We start from the raw sequence: 27,774 nt of genomic DNA on the forward strand, positions 1-27,774 counted from the left end.
GACTACAATAGTCTTGAACAGCATTCCGCTTAATTTTCTTATTGGCTGCGTGTGCCTCCGAGGTCCAAGTGCAGCAGTAACTTCTGAAACTGGAAGTTAATGCCACGAATGACATGCCGATGCCGATCATGGAATTTTGGAGCAGCTTGCAGTTTAGAGGGAACGTTAGCCTTCAACCAGCCTTGGTTGCAGAATCGAAGTGTGCAGCCTTAGATCTTGATGAGGTCAGATGTGACATCTCTGGTACCTGATGTTCTTTGCAATTGTGTCTCACTAGCCAATGCAACTTGTACCTATTTTTATCATTCAATGAGCTACATCTTGATGTTAAGACAAGTGCCTTTCCTTGTTCAGACTGTATCAACATTAATCAAACAAACCCTTAAACTCAGTATAGAAAGACAGAGGGCTGTTATGGTACAGCATTCGTTTCCACACATCTGAACCAGGAGGCCTGGGTTCAAGTCACATCCACCAGGGAGGTGAGTAATGACATCTCTGAACAGGTTGATTAGAAAATATCTAGAAAAAAAGATTAAGAACTCTTGTTTTTGTTACTGTTGAAAGTGACTACAGATTTTCTTTTAAAAGAGTAGAAAGGCAGATTAATGGTAACACACTTCTCCAACCACAGGCTGCATAGCGTCCACAAACATACAACAACATCTACCCAAATTCATTAACAGGTTCGCTCCCATATTGCACCTATTAGTGCTGATGACTAGATACTGAAGGAATGTTTTACAGACGAGTTACAAGTTCTTGAAAATTCTAGAATGCATTGCTAATTTTCTCTGAAAACCCAGAACCTAGAATATGCTTGGACAAAACTGGATCCATTGATCAAATCTCGCCTGCTATCAAAAACACGAATCCACAGTAGTAATTGTCATATGGCCCGTTTAAAACTGATCTGAGCCAAAATTCTCTGGCTGCAGGAGATGTTGTAGTTATTAAATATTCTGGAAATTAACAAGGCATTTTGGAAGAGATCTTGCTAGACTTAACCAACTCAGTTTTCACAAAACATTCATGTCTATTTATTATTGAACATCTTAAATCTGCATGCAGTTCAATTCAACCTTTCTATTTTACTATTATAATATGACTATTACTTCCCATGTCCACAGTCATAATGTGGTCAGTTGGTAGACCCATCAGACTGATTTGTGGATGGTTGGTTTGCGATGTAAATGATGCCAACAGTGTGGGTTCAGTTCCTGCACTAGCTGAGATTACAGTGAAGGACTCTCCTTAATTTCTCCCCTTATCTGAGGTTTGGTGACCCCCAGGTTAAACCACCACCAAGTGTCTCCCAATAATGAGGGAGCAGCCCTATGGTCCTCAGGGACTATGATGACTTTACCTTTACAACACCTTTCCACTATGGAGGAGGTAATTACAGTGTGACAAATCACCAGAATGAATATGACCATTTGAGTTCATGATACAAATATCAATGTAAAGACATTAAAATAGAGACAGAATTACACATGCATGGTACACTTCAATTGTCTGTTGGCCTCCAGCCCCAGTGTACCTGAGGACCATGATTCGTCATAATTCCCCATGTGCGATGATAAAGGAATTTGTCTAATTTTAGAGTGAAACAGTTCCAACTGTAATTATCATTTGTCAGGAAAGACATTTTCCACAGTCCTAACAAAACAAAAACAGTCATCCGCTTTGAATTTAAATTCAATTTAAGTCTTCCACAGAGTGGTCAGTGAAATCTATTCTGTGGTAATCTACTCATTTAATCTATTTATGATACTATTCTTTAAAAATGCCTTCTCTCTATAGACTGTTTCTATGCTATCATACTTTGACACGTGCACATAGTTAATGACTTCAATCTATCTTTACCAACTGTTATCAGTCCAGTTTGTTGAAAGGACAAAAGAACCTACTTTAATTTTGGGGATTAGGAAAATCAACTTGTGTGTGAAAATCGGAAGTACTAATTATTGTACTCGATAATATTTAAACCAACAAAATGAACATGGGTGCAAGTTATGATTGGCCAATAACTGACCAGGATTCATGCAATGTCTGAAATATAGCTGAGTCATTCCGTACTAGCCTTCTGACTTTGCTTCCTCTTGTTTTAAATACAGGTCTTGTTAATGCAACTTTTAAAGGACAGAAAAATGATCTGGCTTTCAGGGGGAATGGCAAGATCAAGCGTGAGCTCACCAATATTACATTTAGTTTTCGAACAAGGGACTCAAATGCTGTTATACTCCACGCTGAAAAAGAGCAAGACTTTATCACAGTTGCTATCCAGCAGTGTCATTTAATATTTAAGATGCAAAGTGGAACCAGCCTGGGCAACCTGAGTATACTCAGCTCAAGAGCAATAAGTGATGGTTTCTGGCATGATGTTACATTTTACATGAGAAATCCCTTTCTTCAGTATTCCAGGTGGCAGATGGTAATAGACAAGGAAGAGATGACGACAAGTGCAGTTGTCAGTGGGAACCTGAACTTTTTGTTAGAAGGAACATACATTTATCTTGGAAGTGGAGGCCCTAAAAAAGGAGGCAGCTTCGCAGGATGCCTGAATACATTGAAACTTGGTGGTATCTCCTTACCATACTTCACAACTGACAATATGCAAATTATCCAGCCTCAACAAGAACAATTTATCAAAATATCCTCCAATCATGTAATAATGGGGTGCCCGATGAAGAATATCTGTATGCCCAATCCCTGTAAAAACAATGGGAGCTGTGAGGACATGGTCAGTTACTATCGCTGTAATTGTGCTTCAGGCTGGACAGGTCTGAACTGTGAAGTCAACATTAATGAGTGTCAGTCAAGCCCTTGCATTCATGGCAACTGCACTGACAAAGTCTCAGCATACAACTGTACATGTAAATCTGGCTTCAAGGGCATTAATTGCGAAGTAAACATAGACAACTGTCGGAAGCACAAGTGTGCAAATGGAGCTACGTGCATTGATGCTATTAACAGTTACACATGTAGTTGCCCTGATAATTTCACTGGAAGATTCTGTGAGTAAGTACAAATCAATTGTAAAAATTAACAATGGCGAAACTAATCTGCTCTTCATTTTGCAGCACTTCCAGTCTTGTATGTAAACTAGTATAAAAGTAAATAATTTAGTTTCGAACAAAATTATCTTGTTTCTTCTCAAAATAGACTCTGTTTTGTCCAAATGATGATTCCAGACACTTCCATCAATTTAGGGATTTACCAAGACATTGTACTCACTCTGATTCTCAGCATTCTTCGAAGATGTTGTGAATCTGTGTGTGCAGTTGTATCTCAGCAATACTATTGGGATACTGCAGGCATGGTGCATGTCACATTATTCACTGCAATGCAGCAGGAAGAAATGACACTGTGCTTTCACCCACATTACTTCAGGCAAGGACCACTGATGATAATGATATTATTTCAAGACCAACCACGTGCAAAATATCAGTGCTATCTTTTAACATGGAAATTGGTTTTTATCGAGCCAACATAGAAGTAATATTGACAAAGACCTGCTTAAGCCACCCATGTTAACACAACCGTTCTACCAGCTGTAACCTTGAGGTCATCAAAAACTCTGCTGCCCCTGTCCTAACTCACAGCAAGTCACATTTCCAAATTATCTCCATGCTCACCGACCCTGTGTTCATTTGCAGTCAAGCAATATCATGATTTTACAATGTTCATCCCTGTTTTCAAATCACTCTTGTGCACTTGTCCCTCCTTATCTGTGTAAATGCTTCCAAATCTATATACCACCAAGATTTCTGCATTCCTTTAATTCTGTTGGGTACCCCCAATTTTAATCATTGACAGCCATTCCTTCAGCTGTTTAGGCTGCAAGATCAGAAATTCCTCACTTATGCATTTCTATCTCTCTTCTCATTTAAGGTACTCCTTGAAACCCACCTCTTTAGCCAAGGTTTTGGACATCTGACGTCTCCAATGTGGCTTTGTCATTTTTTTTTTGTTTTATAATTCCCCTGTGAAGTGCCTTGGAATGTTTCATCATGTTAGCAACATTATATAAATATCAGTTATTGCTGCTGTAACTTCGGTTGTGATGTGAAATTGTCTGAAGTAAATGGTGCATTTTTGGCAGCCTTCCAGATGATGTTGCACTATAGGCTTGAGGCAGAAAAATTTGTGGAGGACTTTAGCAGCTGATAGCACATGTCAGTGATGGATGAGGGGTTTTACAAGAGGTTGGAACTACAGGATGTGAGGTTTTTGATATAATGAATAGGAATTTAAACATTCATAAGGGTAGTGGGTGAATTGGACATGGCACAGAAACAGGCCATCTGGCCCAACCAGTCCATGGTGATGTTTATGCTCCACTCAAACCCCCTATATTTCCTTATCAAAATCTAGATTTCTAATCTTCTTTCCTTTCTCTCTCAGACACTGACCTAGCCTCCCCTTCAACACATTCATATTAACATGCGAAGGGGAGGATGAAGTAACCGTGGTTGACAAGGGAAGTCAGGGACAGCATGAAAGCACAAGAAAAAGCACACAATATAGTGAAGATTCACAGAAAGTCAGAAGATTCGGAAGCCTTTTAAAAACCAGCAGAGGATAACTAAAAAAGCAATAAGTGGGGAGAACATGAAATATAATATTAAGCTAGCTAGTAATATAAAAGAAGTTTGCAAGAGTTCTTTTTTTTAGATATATAATAGGTAAGAACAAGCAAAGAGTGAACATTGGACCACAGGAAAATGAGGCTGGAGAAGTGATAATGGGGAACAAAGAAATGGCAGAAGAACTGAACAGGTACTTTGCATTAGTTTTCACAGTGGAAGACACCAGCAGCAAACCAGAACTTCAAGAGAGTCAGGGTGCAGAGGTGAGTGTAGCGGTCATCACTAAGGAGAAGGTGCTAGAGAAGCTGAAAGGTCTGCAGGTGGATAAATCACCCAGATTAGATGGACCAAAGCCCAGAGTTCTGAAGCAAATAGCTGAGGATGTTATAGAGGCATTGGTAATATTTCAGGACTCGCTGGAGTCAGGGAAAGACCTAGAGGACTGGAAACCGGCTGATGTAATATCCCTGTTTAACAAGGGAGGGAGGCGGAATATAAGAAACTATAGGCTGGTTAGCCTGACTTCGGTCATTGGTAAGATGTTGGAGTCCATTACTAAGGATGAGATTGCAGAATATGTCAAAGTGCACGGTAAAATAGGGCTGAGTCAGCATGGCTCCATTAAGGGGAGGTCATGCCTGACAAATCTGTTAGAGTTCTTTGAGGAGGTAATGAGCAAGTTAGACAAAAGAGAGCCAGTGGACATGATCTATTTGGATTTCCAAAATGCCTTTGACAAGCTATGGCACAGAAGACTGCTCAATTAGATGGGAGCCCAAGGGATTAGGGATGAGGTATTGGCATGGATAAAGGATTGGCTGACTGGCAGAAAGGAAATAGTGTGGGGATAAAGAGGTCTTTTTCAGGATGGAAACCAGTGACTAGCGGAGTTCCGCAGAGATCAGTGTTGAGAACATAACTATTCACATTATACATTAACAATCTGGATGAAGGAACTGAGGGCATTGTTGCTAAGTTTGCAGATGACACAAAAATAGAAGAAGGACAGGTAGTGTTGAGGAAGCAGGGAGAATGCAGAAAGACCTGGACAGGCTAGGAGAGTGGGCAAAGAAGTGGCAGATGGAATACATGTGGGAAAGTGTGAGGTTGTGCACTTTAGTAGGAAGAAAAGAGTCTATGCCTCGATTCTAAATGGGGAATGGATTCGGAAATCTAAAGGACCGTGATCAGCTAAATCAAAACATTCCTGCCTGTTTTAGATGGGTGTTCCATTCATCTGCAAAGCCTGCAACATATTATCAGCTGGAGACTGTCAAGCTTGGAGATGTAACCTGCTAAATTTTATCTACCCATCTACTTTGTTGAACCCTGTAACATTTTTAAGTAGGTGATATGAAATGCAAGAGTTCAATATTCTTACTGGAGTTCTATGCATCCCAACATATACTGATCATTACTTTCAGCTGACCATCAGTCCATCCTTGCACATTTTACCTTTCATTACTTTCATATAAAAGCTTCCCATTTCTGGTTGTTCTTTGTTGCTAGTTCTATCCAGATAACCAATCATGTGCAAAGAGCAATGTAATTGGCAAATAAGTTGACACATATCTGCATCAACTGCACAAAATAATGGATTATCCTTAAACAGGTTATATTCAGACATCACAACAGTTGTTGTACACTTTCCTAAGCTAGCAGCCTTTTGATGCACATGTACTACAGTGTGGCTGAGGACATAGTATGGTGAGGGCCAGTAAACAAAGTCAGAAAGTAAGATATGTCAGATTCTCTGGCAATTAATTTTTGAATCAGCCACCAGCCTTCTCTTACAAAGCCAACAAATCAAAAAGCGAGGGATAAGAGCAGGACTGGGACATGACCATTGGAAAAAAGAACCATACCTTAGCAACAGTTTTGGGCATTATTATAGTCTAGTAGGCCCTGTAAGAAGAGTCATTTTAGTGTCTTGTTGATGGGGGCATCCGTAAGGGTTAAACTAGAGAAGTACCCAGGACAGTCTACATAATATCAGTATTGATCAACTACTGGAGCGTGGTAAGAACATAACAAATATGAACAGGAGCCTAGTTAGCCAGGCAATGTGATCACGGCTGTTTTTATTAACTGAACCCCACTTGTCCATTTGCGCTTCTAATCCCTGAGAAATCAGAAACCTATCAATTCCAGCCTTGAATATACTCAATGATGGAAGGTTTACAATCCTCTGGGTAAAAAATTTCAAAATTATAAACTTTCAAGTGAAGAAGTTTCCCCTCATCTCAATCCTAATTGATTGATCTCATGTTTCAGACTCTCCAGTCAGGGGAAACTACTTCTGTGAATCTCCTTCAGCATCTTGCATGCGTCAATGGGATTATCCCTCGTCTAAATTCCAGGTAGCATAAATCACAGCCTCTCAGTTTAAGGCAGCTCCCTTATCCCAACATCTAATCTAGGGAACCCCTGCTGAACCCCCTGCAAAGAAGTTGCATCTGACCAATGAATAGAAAGACCAAAACAATTTCAAGTATGGTCTCATAAAATTCTGTACAACTGTAGCAAATCACTTAATCCCTGGCAATAAAACCAATTTGCCTTTTGCTTTCCTAATTGCCTGCTGTACCAGTATGCAAACTTATTGTGCTCCTTCTATATGTATGCCCAAATCTCTCTGAACATCCAAATTTGTAAGCCTTTTAAAAGATATCCTACTGTTATCAGAGACCCAGATAATGTTTTGGGGACCCAGGTTTAAATCCTGCCATGGCAGATGGTGGAATTTGAATTCAATAAATATCTGGAATTAAGAATCCAGTGATGACCGTGAATCCATTGTCGATTGTCGGAAAAACCCATCTGGTTCACTAATGTCCTGTAGGGAAGGAAACTGCCATTCTCACCTGGTCTGGCCTACGTGTGACTCCTGACCACAGCAATGTGGTTGACTGTGAACTGCCCTCTGGGCAATTCGGGATGGGCAATAAATGCTGCCTATCCAGTGACTCCCTCATCCCGTGAATGAATAAAGGATTATTCATATTGCCAGACTTCACTCTTTCCCACATTGTAGTCCACTCAACAAACCTGTTTCATCCTCTTTGTGCCTGCCTCACAGTTTACGTTCCCATCTAACTTTGTATCATCAGCAACCCTGGACAGATTATTCTTAGCCTCTTTACCTACATCATTAGTGTAGAATGCAAATGGCTGAGACCCCAGAACTGATCCTTTTGGCAACACAATTGTTGCCACCTGCCAGTGTGAAAGTACCCATTTACTTATAATCTCTACTTCTGGTCCTTTTAAACAATCTTCCATCCATACTTTTACCCCAACATCCATGAATCTTTATCCTGCATTATGACCAATTTGTAGCAACTTATCACAGAATTGTTATCCTGCAGATAGAGGCCATTCAGCCCATTGTGTCTGCACCAGCTCTTTAAGCAATTTGATTTGATACCAAGCTCATGCCTTTTCCCAATAATATTATATGTTGTTTCTTGTTACATAATCATCCAATATCTACTTGATGGCTTAATTGAGCCTGCCTCCAGTGGCAGTGGATTCCAACCCAGATAACTTGCTGTGTGAAAACAGCTTTTTCTCACTTTGCATTTGCTTCTTTAAAGCTGTGCCCTGTGGTTCTTCATCTTTTATGAGCAGAAAGTTTTTCCTATCTACTCCATCCAGACACCTCATGATCTTGAAAACCTCCATAAAATCTTCCCTCAACCTTTGCCTCTCCATAGAAAGCAATCACAACTCCTCTAATACATCTTCATAATTAATGTGTTTCATACCCAGAACCATTCTTGTAAACCAGTTCTGCAATCTCTCTCTAATGCATTCATATCCTTCCTAAAATAGAATTGGAATTAGAATTGGGTTTACTGTCACATATACTCACATGAATGCAGTAAAAAGTTTACAAATGCACCGTTTACGGTGCCATCTTCGGTACAAAGGTACGTAGGTACAGGCACTTGTGAATAAATTAGAAAAATAAAGAAATAAAAAAAGTTCAGCATTACAGTCCTTTAGGCAGACTGCACCAGGCCTTGCCTCCAGTCTGCACTGGGTCTCGCTTCCAGACCACACTGGGACCTCACCCCCACCCATTGAGCCCCCGCTCTGGGCCTACTGCAGCCCCACTATGAGCATGAAGCTTCACCGCAGCCGATCGCCCATCGAGTTCCTGAGTGCAGGCTCAGGGCCTACCAAAGCCAGGTGTCCTCGACCCCACCACCGCTGCTGCTGATGACCCTCTGACACCACTCGGCTTCCCCACAAAGTCAGAAGATGAAAGAAAAGAAAGAGAAAGAAAAAGATGGAAATGTTGGGGGTGTGGGGTGGGCGGGGGATGTGGTGGGGGGGGGAGAGAGAGAAGGAGTATATGGGCTCACAAAACTTAACACTCCCCACGATACTGGTGCCACCATCTTGGATCTAGAACTGTACACAACATTGAATGTCCTACATAAGTTCAGCATGATTTCCCTGATCTTGTACACTACACCCTTAATTGTGAAGTTTTGAATATTGGATGCTTTATTAACGGATCTCTCTATCTATCCCCTTCCATCTTTAATGACTTTTACATATGTACATTATGTCTCTCTGCTCCCGCACACCCTTTAGAAAAACGCCCTTCATTTTACAGTTTGTCTCCATGTTATTTGTACTAAAATATATCACCTCACATTTGTCCACAGTGAACTTCATCTGTCAATTTTCTGGCCAGTCTAACTGTGTCAGTATTCTTTTAATGTTTTACACTGTCCTCCTCACACTTTATGAGCTCCCCACATTTTACATTATCTGCAAATGTTGAAATTGTTCCCAGCATACTAAAATTCAGATCATTTTTGTGTGTAACATATATATAGAGAAACAAGGGTCCCAATACTGAACCATGGGAACTCCACTCTTCTCCCAACCTAAAGAAACCCACTAACTATTACTCTTTGTTACCTAAACAAAAAAAAAACAAACAGTGAAGCTGGAAATCAGAGCAAAAACAGAAGTTGCTGGACAAACTCAACAGGTTTGGCAGATCTGTGGAGAGAAAGCAGAGTTGGCGTTTTGGATCTAGTGACTCTTCTTCAGTTGTTTTTCTACTCTCTGTACTCGGCTAATTTTGTATCCACGTTGCTACTCTCCCTCGTATTCGATGACCTATATCAGTTAGCTCACAAATCTATTGTGGGACTGTATTGAATACAATTTGGAAGTCCAAGTACACCACATCAACAGCCTTGTCCTCCTCAACCATCCCTGATCCTTCTTCAAAAAACACCAGGAGCTTCGTTAAATACACTTTTCCTTAACAAATCCATACTGATTCTTCTGAATTAACACACATTTTTCTGTAACACTATCTGGAATAATTGTTCCTCAAAGTTAATCTGAGTGATCTGTAATTGCCTGGCCTATCTTTTACAACCTTTTTCTTTGAACAAAGGCATTATCTTCAATTCTCCAGTCCTCTGACATGCCTTCTGAATTCAAGAAAGATTGAAAAATCATTGCTCGTACCTCTGCAATCCTTTCACTCACTTCAATATCATTGAATGCATCTCATCTGTTACAGTATTTTATCATCTCTAAGCATGGATAGGTTATCCAATATCTCTTCCTTATCAATTTGATACCCCTCCAATGACAGAGTTTCAGCTTTTATCACTATGAACTGAGCAGCATCTGCCTTATGAAGACTGATGTTAACCTTTAGTTAACACCTCAGCCATACCTCTTACCTCCATGTGTCAAACCCTCTTTTGATCCCTAATCACCTCTACTCCTTTTACCACCCTTTTGCCGCTGATGTGCTTATTGATGACTTTAGAACTTCCTTTTATGTTAGCTGCAAGTCTTTTTCTCATCTCTTTTATTAAGTTTTTCTTATTTTCTTTCTCAACTCCACTTCTGAATATGCTGTATTCAGCTTGGTTGTCAATTCTATTTACTATCTGACACCTGTCACAGCACAGCTTGCCTTCTTAAACTTAATTTCTGTCTTCTTTGTCATTCAGGGAGCTTTGAATTTGTTTGTATGTGCTATGGATCAAGGGAAGACTGTAAACATACTGTACTCTCAACTTCCAGAAGACATTTGACAAGGTGCCACATTAAAGATTATTGCACAAACTTGGATCTCTGGCAGATAACAAGAGTGTGCAAAAATAAGTCTTTTTCTGATTGAAAAGATCTGATGAGTGGAGTTCATTAGCAGTCTATGATGGGGCCTCAGCATTTTATAGTTTATATAAATGATTTAGCTGAGGGGAGTGAAGCCATGGTTGATAAATTTTCAGATGATATGAAGATAGCTTAAAAAAGTATGTTGCGAGAAAGAAATCAAGAGGTTGCAGATATTTAAGTAAATAGTTTGAGTGAGTGACCAAAATCTGGCAGACGGAGTACAATGTGAAAAAAAATGTTAAGTTGTTCACTTTGGCAAGAAGAATAAAAAGAGAGTATTAATTAAACAGAGAATGAATGCTGAAGATGCAGAGTGATCCAAGCTTTCTAAGTATGAGTCGCCAGGTTAGTATGTAGGCACAACAAATAATCAGAAAGATGAATGGAATGCTATCCCTTGTTATGAGAGGAATGGAACATAAAATTAAGGATGTTGTGCTTCAGTTATACAAGGAATTGGCAAGGCAATATTTGGAATAATGAGTGGAGTTTTGGTTTCCTCATTTAAGGAAGGATGTAAATACATTGGAGACAGTTCAGAAGAACTTTACTGGATGATACCTGGAATGAATAGGTTGTCATAGGTCAGACAGGTTGAGATTTTCTTTTCCCATTGGAGTTTGGAAGAGTAAGGGATGACTTGATTGAAGTGTTTAAGATCCTGAATGGTCTTGACAAGCTGCGTATGAACACAACATTTTCTCTTGTATGTGAATCCTTACCGAGGATTAAATGTAGGAGTCACCCTTTTAGATCAGAGGTGAGGAGAAATTTTTTGCCTCTGTGGATTGGACAACTTTGGAATCCTCTGCCTTAGGAGGTGGCGGAGTCAAAGTCATTTAATGGACAGGGTCTTTTACGGTGGAGGTAGGTAGATTCTTGTTTAGCAAGAGAATCAAATAGTGTAGATTGCAATGTGGAATTTATGAAATAAGATTTTGTGATCTTGATGGAGCAGGTTCGGAGTGGGGGAGGGGCAGCAGTGAATGGCCTGCTCCTAATTCTTCTGTTTCAATTGCAGGATTGATATGCTTATACTAGAGAGGGTACCCCAAAGATTCACAAGGATGTTGCAAGAAATGGGAGATTGCCTCTGCCTCTGAGCACAGTTTAGATATGTTAGTTTTCCTTGGATTAAGAGGCAGCTAAATGAATATTTATTTGAGGTGTATCAAAAATGAAGCAGGATAACGTAGTGATTGGAAGGAGGTCAGCTGGGTGGACCTCATAGAATTTGAGCTCCCTGATTGGAACAGGTTAACAGCCCCAATCAGGGAGGCCTGGCAGATAGATATAAACAGCAGTGTCGGAGATGCTGTTCACTTTGAGCGCTGGCTCTGATCTAGCTGGGTCAGTGTCATGTCCTATGCATATGTAAATAAAGGATGATTTGGTGATGGAATACTGACCTTCATGGAGTCATTTCAGATAGAATGGACAGAAAGTGCCTACTTCTATTAACAAAGAGGTTAACAACAAGGAGGAATAGATTTAAATAATTAACAGAAGGATTAGAAGGGAGTTGAGGGGACACATTTTCACCCAGAGGATGGTGGGGGAAATTCAGTGGCTGCAAGATTGGTAAAAGCAGAAATGTGATGAGTACTTGGTGTGTAGATAAATGCTGTAACCAACAGGGCTGTTTGATAAAGAACAATACAGCACAGGAACAGGCCCTTCAGCCCTCCAAGCCTGTGCCAACACATTTTGCCCTTCCATACTAAAACTGTCTTCACTCACAGAATCCCTCTATTCCCTTCCTATTCATGAATTAGTCCAGGTGCTTCTTGAATGTTGCTACTATGCCTGTTTCCACCACCTTGTCTGGCAGCGCGTTCCAGGCACTCACCACCCTTTGTGTGAAAAACATGCCTCTCACTTCTCTTTTAAACTTCCTCCCTTGCACCTTGAACCTGTGTCCCCTCGTAATTGACCACTCGACCCTGGGAAAAAGCCTCATAATTTCCTCTCTATCCATGCCGTTCACAATCTTATAAACTTCTATTAGGTTGCCCCTCAATCTCCTGTGTTCCAATGAAAATAAACCCAGTCTATCCAACCTTTCTTCATAGCTAAAATCCCCCACTCCAGGCAATATCCTGGTAAACCTTTTCTGTACCCTCTCCAAAGCATCCACATCCTTCTGGTAGTGTGGTGACCAGAACTATACACAATATTCCAAGTGTAGCTTAACTAAAGTTCTATAAAGTTGCAGCATAACTTGTCTATCCTTCTACTCAGTGCCCCTTCCAAAGAAAGCAAACATGCCATAAGCCTTTTTGACTGCCTTATCTACCTGCGCTGCTCCCTTCAGTGATCTGTGGGCCTGCACACTCAGATCCCTCTGCACATCAATACTCTTAAGGGGTTGTGCCATTCACTTTATAATTCCCACCTGTACTTGACCTTCCAAAATGCACCACATTACATTTGTCCAGATTAAATTCCATCTGTCATTTTTCTGCCCATGCCTCCAACTGATCCATATCCTGCTGCTGTCCTCTGACAGTCCTCCTCACTATCTGCAACTCTACCAATCTTTGTATTGTCTGCAAACTTATTAGTTAGACCAGCTATGTTTTCCTCCAAGTCATTTATATAGACCACAAACGGCAGAGGTCCCAGCACTGATCCCTATCGAACACTGCTAGTCACAACCCTCTATTCCAAAAAGCATCCTTCCACTGCTACCCTCTGTCTCCTATGACTAAGCCAGTTCTATATTCATCTTGCCAGCTCACCCCGATACCCTGTAATGTCACCTTTTGTACCATGAGGGACCTTGTCAAAGGCTTTACTGAAGTCCATGTAGACAACATAAACTGCTTTTCACTCATCAATCATTTTCACCTCATCAAAAAACTCAAGTTAGTGAGGCATGATCTTCCCCGCACAAAGCCATGCTGTCTATTACTAATAAATCCACTTGCTTCTAAATGCATATAGATCTTGTGCCTGAAAATCTTTTCCAATAATTCCCCTACCATCGACATGAGACTCTCAGGTCTGTAATTTCCAGGATTATCCCTGCTACCCTTCTTAAACAATGGGACAACATTGGCTATTCTCCAGTCCTCTGGGACCTCACGTGTGGCCAAAGAAGATACAAGATGTCTGTCAATGTTCCAGCAATTTGTTCTCTTATCTTCCTGAATATTCTGGGATAGATCCCATCAGGACTTGAGAACTCATCTACCTTAATACTTTTTAAGACAGACAACATCTCTTCCTTTTTAATAGCGACATGGCTTAGAAACTTGACACTCCCTTCTCTGACATCATCCTCCACCAATTCCTTCTCTTTGGTGAATACTGACACAAAGTATTCATTTTGGACCTCACCTGCGTCTTCTGGCTCCACTCATAGATTCCCCCCTTTTTCCTTGAGAGGGCTAACCCTTTCCCTGGCTACCCTCTGGCTTTTTATATGTGTTTAAAAGGCTGAGGATTCTCCTTTATCCTATTTGCTAATGACTTTTCATGACCCCTTTTAGCCCTTCTAATTCCTTGTTTAAGTTTTTTCCTTCTTTCCTTATATACTTCAAGGATTTCATCAGTTCGCGTCCTCCTAGACCTTACATATGCTTCCTTTTTCTTTTTGACCAAAGTCATAACATACCTGGTCATCCAAGATTCGTGTAACTTGCCATACCTATCCTTCATTCTCGCAGGAACATGCCGCTCCTGACTCTTATTAACTGTTGTTTGAACTACTCCCAGATGTCTAATGTGGATTTACCCTCAAACGGCTGCCTCCAATAAAAATTGTCCAGTTCCTGCCTAATATTGTTGTAGTTCGCCTTCCCCCAATTTAACACTTTCACGCAAGGACAGCTGTTATCCCTATCCATGAGCATCTTAAAACTCTTTGGTCACTACTCACAAAATGCTCCCGCACTGAAACTTCACTCAACTGGACGGGCTTATTTCCCAAAACCAGGTCCAGTATAACCCCTTCCCTGATTGGATTGTTTATATGTTGTGTGAAGAATCCATCCTTAATGGTCCTTACAAATTCTGCCCCATCCAAGCCCCTAGCACATAGTGAATCCCAGTCAATATAGGGGAATATACTGCTGTTTTTACATCTTTCCAAAATATGTCTACATATTCTCTCCACTATCTCCCGCTGGCTGTTGGGAGGCCTGTTGAATATCCCCAGCATTGTGATTTCACCTTTCCCATTCCTGAGCCCTACCCATACTGCCTTGCTGCACAAGTCCTCTGATGTATCCTCCCTCAGTACAGCTGTGAGATACTCCTTTACCAGTGATGTGACTCCCCCACCCCTTTTACCTCCCTTTCTATCCCACCTGAAACATCTAAAACTTGGAACATTCAGCAGCCAGTCCTGTCCTTCTTTCAGCCAAGTCTCTGTAACCACAATAATGTCATAGAGCTTCGGTTAATACTTGGAACTAAGTTCATTTATCTTGCCTATTATACTTCTCACATTGAAACGCATGCATTTCGGACCACCTCCCCTGCTCTTTTCAGCCACACTTCCCTGCCTGTTCTTGTTCTTAGTAATGTTTGCTTGATTTCTACCTCTCCCTCAATTTCTACATCAACTGACTTACTTCTCTGATTCCCATGCCCCTGCCACACTAGTTTAAACCCTCCCCAACCACTCTACCAAGTTACTCCCCAAGGACATCAGTCCCGGTCCTGCCCAGGTGTAACCAGTCCAGTTTGTACAGGTCCCACCTCCCCCGGAACTGGTCCTAATGCCCCATTAATCTGAAACGCTCCCCCTCTCACATCATCTTTTCAGCCGCGTGTTCATCCTATATATTCCTGCTGTTTCTACTCTGATGAGCTTGTGGCATTGGCAGTAATCCTGAGATAACTACCTTTGAAGTAGGACCATAAGTTGGAAAGTGGAACTTGATTGGATATTTCTATTGCACTGTTTTCGTATGGCTCAATGGAATGGGTTGAATAGCCCATTCATTGAATAGCCTCCTCATAAGTGCCATAAACTTTCTGCATATCTATTGCCCATTTACTTTATTAAGGACATCATCAAAAAGATTCTCCCAGTAATAAACTCCCCTGCAATGTATAATTAAGTTCTGATCTGTTTCAATTAATTTTTTAAGGTTTATTTCTGGTGCTTCAGTTTAAATTGCATCTGATTTGGAAATTAACTTCAGTAATTCTTACTCAAACTATGTGACTGATCAACTCTTTTAATAAAGTTTACAAAATAACTTGCAGAAAAAAATTCTTAAAGTAGAATCAACTGAATATTTTTGATGCAAAATCTGGCTTAAGAAAATAATGCTATGCTTTTATTAAAGCATGTACACCTTGGTATTGGGTGGCATTGTGGCACATACCCATGAGGAATCTTTTGGGGGAATAGTCAATGTTGAAACCATATGCAAAGCATAGAAAATGTTCTATTCCTTTGCCATACGTCCTTTGAATTTAAGGACTTTTAAAGTGAACTGAAGGCAGAAATCCAAAATGGAAAAGTAATTTCTCAGAGCACAAGAAATGGAGATTGCAGCAGCAATGCCTGAAGTTGAAACAATTTACTGGAAGTTTGTAAGTTGAGCAAATTTATTCACCATTGCAGTAGTAGGGAACAAGTTAATATTGATGTATTACTGCACTGATCTCAGACAAACTATATTCTTTAGACAGCAGTTGATGCGCAAGTATAAAGGGTCCCCATCTTACTCTTAGGTAGTTAAGCAGTCAGTCAGTTGGTCAGCTATATATACAATGTATCAGTAACTTTAGTAAACAAAGAATCCAGACTATATGTAAGTCTGAAATATCATATTTGTGTACATAGTTCAAGCTTAATAAACTTCAGGATGTCTGTCTCAACAAGAACCTGGTCTTTGTGTATATGTTAGCTGGGCTATCACACAGGGAAGCCCACAGACCATATTATACTGGTAGAGGCCCTCACACCAATGTTGGTGATTTGTTGAACTTGAATCAGAAAAATGGAAAAAGAAATAGATGAACTGCCGTGCATGAAATCTGAATAGATATGGTTATCATAAAAATTACAGCCATCTATTGTGCAACTGGCATGAATCAAATACAAAAATGATGTGTCTCCCCCTCACATGGAAGTATTACATGGTCACTAATGAGACATTGTCCACTGTGTATATTGTACCTGCAACTGGACACTTAGTTTTGCCCACTACCGCAAAGATAGAGAAATACGTCTATTGAATTCTCCATTACCAAAATTTCTCACCTTTTATGAACAAAAACAATGGCAATAACACACATATGTAACTGCACAGATATATTTAGATGATATAATTATAATAAGTAATTAAAAATGGAACTAATTCATTCATGTCTTTTCTCATAGATATCCTAGATTATCTGCTACATTCTGCACTGAAGAGAAGAAAAATTGGACATGTTATAATGGGGGAAATTGCACAAATGGGAAGACTACAAGGTGTATCTGCCCAACAGGATTCACAGGAAACAAGTAAGTAAAAAACAAGTTCAGACTGCTCACAAATATTGTGGTGCCAGTCAGTACTAATAGGAAAGTGATGTTTAGATCTCAATCACTTTCTGAACAGCAGATCAGGGAAGGACAAAAACAGTATTCAGAGATTAAGATTCCAAGCTGCTCTTATTGCATTCAACTCCAAGCAACTAAATTGAGTTCAGTCTAGGAAGGAGCTTGGACATGGTTCATCTGCATACCCATTCAAACTACTGACAATATTAGGTACAAAGGCATGCAAATAAAATCAGATAAAAGAACAATTTAAGGGAGATCACTGTCATCTAGAGAGACACCAAAGTATATAAGTTCTCAGCAGATTTTTCATTATTGCATTGTGTGTCATATGTTGAGTGTTCATGAGCAAAGGGTAAATTGTTCACTTATTCTAAATAACTTCATAAGGGATAATAGTCTTTTCAATCCAAAATTAAAATAGGAATAAAGAGGCATATGATACATAAATCACAACTTCACTGTATTTAATATATTTTTCAATGGCCATTTTATCAGAGGAAATCATAGTTTGCTTAATTCTTAAATTTTTAAAATTAAAGATGTAAAACAATGTGTTTGATCCAAATTTTTTCTTCTGTCTTTACCTTACATTTTGAATGTTTCCACATGGCCCCTTTAACTAAAGAAAATGATGGAAATAACTTTCTCAATATCTACATGCTGAGCATCCGGAGAAGGCAGTTTTTTTCGGCATTGTTAGGCTGCAGGTTAGAATTTACGTCAGCATCTGCAACCGTTGCCAGTTCCACTGTAGAATAGTTACAATTCTGGGAAATCAATGTTATTTTTCAGGACTTCTGACCGTTTGTCGATAGGAAGGGTATGGAAGATGGTTACATTTAAATGATAGACTTTAAAAGCAAGTTGTATTCATATATGTTTTTGTTTAAAATGCTGAAATTAATATTGTTAACAAACTAGAATCTAAGTGGGTGCTTCCCAAACACATTGCCACTGCGACCCCATTGAGATTTGAAAATTGTTTCAACCTCTCATTGAGAACAGGGTTGGTGGAGAGTGGTCAGGGGTGGGGAAGGCACACAGCAGGGGCCTGTTGGATGTGGAACACAGTTGTTGTAACTTGGTGAGAGCTTCACAGCAGACATTCCTGGTTTACAGCTCACCAGTTAGAAATATCAGCTGGAAGCCCCAACTGGGATCCTCAACTGGGAAACCCTAGGCTAGGTGTTAAGTTGCTTATCAATGAATCATTAACAGTAAGAACATTTTTGGTCACTCAATAATCAATAAACATCCCATTCTGTTAGGAATTTTCTGTCTTCGAGTCCTTCCCTCAGATGGTGAACATCGGGAGTCAAAAGCAGAGCCAGGAACGCTCAATGGTAGCCAGGGTTTCAAAGCAATGCCGCAGGAATAAGCTTCCACTAGACTCAGGGTTAAAATGCAAGAGGTGATTACAGGCTACTTTGTTTAGCTCAAGCAGGATGACTCACTGTTGTGAGGAAACAAAATGTGTTCATTACTTGTATTACAGCCTGAACACCAATTGTGGTGGTCCAGGTAAATCAGATAATAGCTTAACCTATACATTCATGATACATAAAAAGCAGCTTCATGATCCATATCTGGCCTTATCTTAACAGTGTTTTCTCAGACAACCTTTGAGAAGGTTATGGAAATTTTAATGGCTAGAATAACATGAACATTCAAGGTGATACTAATGCTGTTCTACAATTAGGTGTTAGGCAGTATTGGCATGCTATAAAGTGTAAGAGATTCAGATAATATCGAGCAATAATTGAAACTACTGTAGCCTAAAAAATGTCTTAGATTCGAACTCGTAACACTCCTCAATATAGCTGTAAGACAATGGTTTGAGAGATTTATTAAGATAGCGACAAATACAACTAGTGCTAGATCTTTCAGCACCATTTTACCAAACCATTCTGTAAAGAAGTAACTATATTTTTCTGAATGCCTGCTGTTATGCATTCAATGCTAATTCATAGGGATCTTAGTCAAGTAAAATATTAGAATGCTTAGGGTGCCAAATGTAGTGCGATTAGAGATCACATTTTGCATTAGTTTTGGTTTAGGGTACTGTCTGAACAAAGGACAAGCTGAAAGTCAAAATGTTTGAAATGCTTATTTGGAACTGTAGAGATAAAATGCTGGAAGCACTCATCAGGTCAGACAGTAAGTAGGGAAGAACAAGAGTTCATGTTCTGATGCTAGGTCGTCTACCCGAAACATTAATACTTTCTCCTGGTTTGACCTGTCACGTATTTCCAGCATTTTACCTTTCTTCATAAATATTTTTTTTGAACTCTCCATCTGGACATCCTGCAGATGCGAAGTCGACATTGATGAATGTGAATCAGACCCTTGTCTTAATGGAGGCTTCTGCCAGAACTTGCCCAATAAGTTCCATTGCATTTGCGACATGAGCTTTGCTGGTGACCGCTGTGAGTTTGATGTAAGCGATCTCTCCTTTTTCATCTCTTTATTACTCTGGCAGCATCTTTTTCAGCTTCTCTCCTACCTCGTAATACGAATGGACAATGAACCAGCAGTTGAGTGGGGTTGAAGCTCTTGAATAACCAAAGTAATGTATCAGTTTATTCAAAGGATGGTGCAATTATGATATGCCACTATTGCTCTTGATACTATACATTGTTTGGAAACAACATGTGGACTCAGTTTTTATTGACCCTGGGAGAATGCAAAGCACTTTTGGCTTTCAAAATATACAGCATATAACAGAGGTTATCTGGAGGTAATTATTTTCTGTAAACATTCAGCATCAGACATTTTAAAGCAGAATTTAACACTTGCAACGATAAGAATGAAGCAAGATACTGTGGAAGATAAAAATCTGATACAAAAAATGAAAATGTTGGAAACATCTCAGCAGATCAAGTAGCATCTAGACAGCGATAGAAAGAGTTACTGTTTTAGGTTACAGTTTGAAATCCATATCCTTTGTAACCTCTACCCCCATTTTATTTACATTCTCTCTGCAGCTTTTATTTTACCTTTTTTGTGTAATGCTTTCAAATGGCATTAGTTCATCATTTGTCCTTTACCTGTCCCATTGCCACTCGCTTTGGTTTTGAACCAACAAGTATTTGGTCAGTTAATCTTTCTTATCTTTCACCTTATTATAGACTTTTCCCTGTGTTCTTTTTCCCAAACTCCTCCATTTCACTTGCGTATAAATTATTATATTTCCAACATTTTCCAGTTTGGATGAGAGACCATTGATCTGAAACATTGGGCAGAATTTAATGTATCTCCCTCTCACTCCCACCAAAACTAGAGAGGGCTGGGAGCCTGCAGTGGTGGCTGGGAACACAGACCCTGTAAGAAGGCACAGGGAAGACAGCTCACCAATTCCTGAATAACTTCAATTAAATCAGGGCTGGGAATGGTTGAAGTTTGCATTCCCATCCCTAGGCCAGAAGATTGGAGAGACAGATATTGTTGAGGAAGTAGGGAGGCTGCAAAGGACTTGGACAGGCTAGGAGAGTGAACAAAAAAGTGGCAGATGGAGTACAATGTGGGAAAGGGTGAAGTTATACACTTTGATCAGAAGGAGCACTGAGGTTCCTTCACTTTCAGCCCCCTAATCAAGCCTGCTTCATTACACATCACCAAATTGCCTGTTCCTGAGTGGGTTCTACCACAAGCTTCTCTTAAATATTCGATGAAATCCTTTTCTTGGGATCCACCACCAACCTGATTTTACTCGTCCACCTGCAAACTGAAGATCCTCCATGATTATTGTAATAGTGACTTCCTTATGTGCCTTTTCTACCTCCTGATTTATTTTCTTCCCCACATCCTGAGTACTGCTAGGAGGCCGATACAAAACTCCCATTGGAGTCTTCTTTCCTTTATGGTTGCTCAGCTCTAACCACACAGATTCTACACCTTCCAATCCTGTATTGCTTCTTGCTATCGATTTAATTTCACTTCTTAATTACAAGGCAACACCGCCCCTCCGTCCATCTGCCTGTCCTTTTGCCAAATGAGGCATTGAAGTGGCCAGTCAAGGGCCATTGAAGGGTTTCATCTCAGGCCTGCCCAGATGATATGTGGACTGCAGAAGGCCCCATCAATGGCCAGGATCGGCACTTTGCCCTCCTCGCAGACCCTTCTCCATCCCTTGTAAGGAGCTGCATGATAGACCATTGGTGAGTTGACCCCACTCCACCCTCCTCCATGGGTTCCTCCCATTCTGGTTCCTTGTCCTGACCGACTGTCGTTGCAGTGGCTGAGTGGAACCTGACTGCAGCGGGGCTCTCAAAAATAGCCACAGCAGAATCGCCAATCTAATCATTACTTTGTCTTCAAATTCAGCTCAATAACTGTTTCTCTCTCTCGATAGATGCTACCTGATGTGCTGAGTATTTCCAGCATTTTCTGTTTTTATAATTAAAAGTTGGCTTATTTTGCTGTAGTTTGGAGATATTAATACAGCGATGCACATTGTATTACAATTTCCAGGGTGGACAAAATAATAAAGAGACAGTTGTAGCAAGTTTAAATTCTTGGTTTGCCCCAGAGTGCACAGCATTAAGATGATCAATTATGTCACTTTATTTTGATATTTAACGGTTTTACTTACCAAGTTGATCTGTTCCCTTTCAGCTTGAAGTGATTGATAATGAAAAATGAGAAATGATCATGTTAAAAATGATATTCTGCAGTTTACTTTTAAAAATTGCAAATTTACAATTTCACAGTTGAATATTTCTATAGATTCCCGAACTAGTAGTACATACTAGTACATATCTTGAGTACATAGAATCCACTTTTATGGGATGATACATAAAATTCTAGTCAGTTTTTTTAAAAAAAATCACCAAAAGATTTTAAAAACGTAATAGTGCAGAATTTAAGCAAAACTAACCAGCTTTTGCAAGCTTGTGAAATATTAAGTCCAGCTTAAGTGACTTCTGCATTATTTCCAAACATTTGATGTTTGTATACAAAGGTGTTTTTATTAAATTGAATTACATAAGATATGACAGCCTAGATTAGGCCATTGGTCCCAGTTGGTCTATGGCAGTGTTTATGTTCCACACAACCCTCCTGCCATACTGGTTCATCTCACCTCTGGAAGATTGACCAACCTCTTCGTTCCTCCTTTGTATATCCACCTTTCACTTAAATTTATCTGTTATTGAATGTAGATCACTCCACAAACTCCACATCCTCACAACTCTCTTCTTAAAACATTTTCTCTTATACTGTCTGTGAGATTTATAATCTTGACTCAGAAACATTTTCCCCACATTTTAGCCTGGCAAATGCCTGCATGATTTTAAAGATGGCTTCACTTTTTTCTGGAGAAAATAGCCCTGAGCTTGTTCAGCCTTTCTATCATCAAAAAAGTAAACTGAAGCAGAGTACAGAGGCAGTTTGGTACTGCCAAGTACTAAAACAACTTAAAATGATCTCCTAATGCCACCTTGTACCTGAACTTAGGGACAGAGTGATGGGACATTAGGGATATTAGAGCAGCTTTGCTGGACGTCCAAAGGAGAACACTCACTTTTGCAGGGTTGCGAGACTGGTATAGCTCTTTCAAAAAGCCAGCACAAGCACAATGGAATGAATGGCTTCCTTCTGTGATATATAATGACATAATCTTTACTTTTAGCTGCGGGTGGTAGCTGGCAAAGAGGGAATATCTCGGAGAAAACAGGAAAATAACATTTAACATAAATAATGCTGCCTCTCAAACCCTAAAAATTTAATTCAATTCACAGACTGGCAAGGAAAGGAAAAGAGATCTAGTATGTCTTGGGATAATATTTGAGCTAAAATTGCTGCACATTAGGTGCTACAGAATGAAGTCTTGTTATCTCAAAACTATTGACACAAATTAAATTCACCTCAAAATCAAACTCCTACCAATTACTTTATTTATTCATTCATCAGGTGAGGGCATCGCTGGCTAGGCAGCATTCATTCCCCATCCCTAATTGCCCAGAGGGCAGTTCAGAGTCAACCACATTGCTGTGGGTCTGGAGTCACGTGTAGGCCAGACCAGGTAAGGATGGCAGTTTCCTTCCCCAAAGGACATTAGTGAACCAGATAGGTTTTTTCCTGACAATCGACAATTGATTCATGGTCATCATTAGATCCTTAATTCCAGACTTTTTTTTATTGAATTCAAATTCCACTATCTGCCATGGCGGGATTGGATCCCGGGTCTCCAGGATATTATCTGGGTCTCTGGATTAACAGTTCAGCGATAACACCTCAAGGCCATTGCCTTTTAGGTTAATCAAGGTCAATGTGACCATTAATAGCCAGTCACAATAGAAAATTGACTAGAATCATTTGACACAGTTGGGTATTTAAAAAAAAAGGAAGGTCAAAGTTTGCCTTCAGAGGTCCTACCATGAATCTGACATGATAGTGAGGTTTCTTCCAACAAGCGACGAGTAGTTCTGATTAAGCTGTAAAGCAACATGTCAGTCAAGAGATCTGTTGCAATGTCATTCGTGGGAAACCTTGCTTCTGCAATTGTTTTCTTTTCAAGAAAAATGTTTGCAGATGTATTGAGATTTCTGCTAACGCAGATAGAAACCTTCCAATCACATATGTGTGAATTACAGAAATTGATACCATCAAAAACTGTGCCTGTGTCAGTGGTTTGACATGATAATTAGGCTTGAGGTACATGCTGCAGTATGAAACAACTATTTGCACAGTGATTTTCACCTTTCGAGCGAGGAGTAAACCTCACTTAAAACGTACTTCTCTAGCATGAAATAATTTATTTTAGCATGGCTCCACTGAACAATAAATAGTAAATAGCACAGAACATTTTAATGCTTTCAGAAAAATCTTTAAGCGGTCATATTTAATCCTAAAAGCTCATTCACAAGATTTTACTTTAGTACGTAATCATTGAACAAACTTAGCTCAGTGTGAAGTTGCTTCAGTTTAAATTGGAAGTATTAATATAACTTCAAGATGAAATGGAAAGAACTAACTCCTTGAGGAGTCCCATTCCACTTCATATGGTTCCAAGTTTGTGCATTTACTACATTTACTCATAATCACAGCAGCAACTGCAAAAACACTATAGTTGATAACTAAGCACACTGTAAGTATCTTCATCCTATGAACTTTGGAAACTCTGCTGGCAGCTTGCAATAATCAAATGTGAGTAAGTATTTGCAGTCCTTTGGTGGTTGTAATGAGCCACCCAAATATCTAAAACATCCATTTAACTGACCAAAATGTCTTGATTTCCATTTTACCATTCAGTTAGTGGTTTACAATTCTTATATACTGTGCTGAATGCTAGTCCTATTGCTGCTTTGTTTTTGAACAAGATTCCAACAATAATAAAAAAAAATTGAAGCACAGTGGCTATTTTAAGCACTACCTCTACAAATATTCAAATCTAAGATTTAAAAATGTTCTAATCATTGTTTATTTCATAAATATGCATTTTATATATGCCTGTGCAACACATATTTTATATTTTTCCTGTTTTATATTTTTGGTTAATGATGAATAGTAAAAACGTAAAATAAATAAAACATTTTATGCAATGGCAGAACAAACTGGAGGAGTTATAAGGTAAATCTCCTCTTGTTTCTATGTTCTTGTATGTAATGGAGCTGCCCTGGTCAGAAAACACAGACAAGGAAATTATGAAGTGCACACAAAAGGAAATATGATCACTGGTTGATTGAAATAAAATTAAAGACATGGGAATACATAGATCATTCAGATTGGCCTTGACTTATTCCTATAGTTTTACATAGATTTACTGAAGTGTATTTCAACAACTTGGTACAATACAATCCCTAAATAACCATTGAAACTAGAAAGTAGGAATGTCTGTTGTCTTGATTTCTTATGGGTTACCATTTATTGTTCATGACTAACTTCACCAATCATTTATAACATTTCATTTCTCGTTACTTGATTTCTCTGTGTATGTTTCTTTTAACTATGGCTCCACTGAACGATAAGTAGTAAATAGCACATTATCATTATCATTTGACGTAACTCCATAAGATCAACAACTCCTCTAATTTCTAACACGCAATTTTGTTCTACTTTCTCTTTGTGTACAAATTCCTACTTTTTGGGTATATGCCCACTACTGTCATATGGAGACTTAATAAACTTCATTGTTATATCTCTGTCTCTCTGTCCTTACGCTTTGTTTAATGGAAATGTGGATATGTTTAGAAAAAACAAACAAAAGGATATTTATTCCATGCAAATGTATTTATTGTGGTCTTTTAGTGAAGCATCAGTACAACTTTTGTCCACATTTCCAAAATTTCTTCCCAAACCTTTAACTCACGCTACGCTTTCTATCATCGCCAAGGGTACAGGAAGACAATGGGGGAGAAAGCAACTTAAACAGGTGATTCCTGTGGGAAACCAGCACTGGTACAGAAATTGGGCCTATTGTACCCTAATTTTCTGTGATTCCAATGCTCAGAAATCCAGAGCTAAAGTTTTATTTTGGACTCAAAAATAGATAGAAAGGCAAGTTGTGAGAGGTATATAGACAGTTTACAGAGAGATATTGACAAGTTAAATAAGTGGGCAAAACATTGGCAAATGAAGTTAATGCGAAATTGTTCATTTTGAATGGGAAAATAAAAGAACAGAATGCTATTTAAATGGAGAAAAACTGCAAAAAGCTATAACACAACGGGACTTGGGGGGTACCTTTGCACGAAACACAGGAAGCTAGCATGGAATGTTGGCCCTCGTTTCAAGGGAGTTGGAGTATAAGAGTAAGGAAATTTTACTGCATCTGTACAAGGTGTTGATGAGATCACATCTGAAGTATTGTGAGAAGTTTTGGTCCCCTTATTTAATGAAAGATATCATTGGAGATGGATCAAAGAAGTTTCACTAGCATGATGACTGCTATGGAGGGATTGTCTCATGAGCAAAGGTTAAACAGATTCCACCCACTGTAGTTAAGAATCAGAGGTGTTCTCATTGAAACATGTGGAATCCTTAAGGGGCTTGACAGGGAAAATGATGAGAGGATGTTTCCCTTCATGGAAGAATCTAGGACTAGAGGGCATAGTCTCAGAATAAAGGGGCACCAATTTAAGACTGAGATTAGGAGGAATTTCTTCTGACAGACAGTTGAGTCTTTGGAACTCCTTGCCACAGATAGCTGTGGTGTAGAGTGCTTGTGTATATTTAAGGCTGAGACAGATAGATACTTGATCAGTCAGGGAATTGAGGGTTATGGGGAAAATGAATATGAAGAATGTTGGATCAGCTAGAATGGCAGAGCAGGCTCAAAGAGCGAATGGCCTACCCCTGTCTCTATTTCTATGGTCTTATGGCTTTGACAGAGGTTCTTGGATATTGATTAAAGATACTGAAACAGTGGAATATAATTGTGAAGATGACGATGGCTAGGGATGTTAATGGTTCTTGAGGCCACCAGAGTTCAGTGATGTTCCAGGCTCATCCTGCCTACCATTCAACAGAACTAAGTCAATCTCACAAAGGAATAGTATATGACGTGATTGTGCTTCATCATGGAGGCTGTAGGTGCATTGTTCTATATCCTGGGTTTACACTGAAGCATCAACCACTGCACCATTCTATCGATAATAAATAATAGGCTCATTCCAGGGCATACGTAGATTTCATTTTGGCAGCTTGTGAAAATATTACCATCAACAACAGTACGCAGCAGCAGCAACAGCAAGACAAAAGGCCGTACAGTTGATCATTCCACAATCAGTGTAATCGCAAGTTAGAGAACTGTACTGAGTAAACTGACTGTTGACCATTAATGGCAACCCATGGCATGCTACACAAAGGAATACAATTCATCAACATCCACACAGTCTGTGACCACAAGCCAATTTTGATGCAGGTGAATGCAGTTGTGTGGGAGCAGCCACTATACCATGTCAGAGAGTCTTGTGGAAACTTGTAACTGGTTGAAAATAACTTTAGTGGTTAGCTTTACAGTAATACGGGTTAACCACTTCAAAAGAGGCACCTTACATATACCATTAAGCAATCTGAATAGCTCTCAGCTAATAACATGCAGTAATACACTTTTGAGAAGCAGTAATATAAGCAGATAGACATGGATTCCCTTGTGCTTTTTATGGAGTTACTTACCACACAAGTGCTTTCAGTAAAAGTACAAGAGTGTAGTTCAACATTCCTGCTAGGACATTTCCAACAAAACAAATTGAACTTGTCTCTATTGTGCGGTTCATGCATATTGTACTTGTTGTGGTCGTATTAGTCAAGCATCAGTACATTTTTTTGCTCACACTTTCAAAATTCCCTCCTTCCTGAACTCCATTAACTATTCACCAACAAGATTGTTAGAAGTTCTCACATTAGAGCAAGATCAGTTCTACTGAGCTTAACTTTTCTCTGGCACTATGTTAGTCCAGAAATCTGTTGCAAATGCATCAGCAAGGAGGCTAAATTTAACAAAGGAGAAGTCAATTTTTATATTAACATGTTTTGAGGCTGGGAATAGCTGTAAATTTT

The 27,774-nt window shown here is 39.4% G+C and overlaps 1 protein-coding gene across 1 annotated transcript in view; it reads left to right on the top strand.

The window, feature by feature from the left end:
- The window catches only part of crb1 (crumbs cell polarity complex component 1), a 153,694-nt gene that overhangs the window by 58,293 nt on the left and 67,627 nt on the right, over positions 1-27,774 (top strand). The window contains exons 9-11 of the mRNA XM_048602243.1: positions 2,118-3,021; positions 17,107-17,232; positions 19,585-19,711. Of these exons, the coding sequence (XP_048458200.1) occupies positions 2,118-3,021; positions 17,107-17,232; positions 19,585-19,711 (1,157 nt within the window). The remainder of the gene's footprint in view (positions 1-2,117; positions 3,022-17,106; positions 17,233-19,584; positions 19,712-27,774) is intronic.

Source organism: Rhincodon typus, chromosome 10 (assembly GCF_021869965.1).
Source record: "Rhincodon typus isolate 14 chromosome 10, sRhiTyp1.1, whole genome shotgun sequence".
In the NCBI taxonomy this organism is placed as follows: domain Eukaryota; kingdom Metazoa; phylum Chordata; class Chondrichthyes; order Orectolobiformes; family Rhincodontidae; genus Rhincodon; species Rhincodon typus.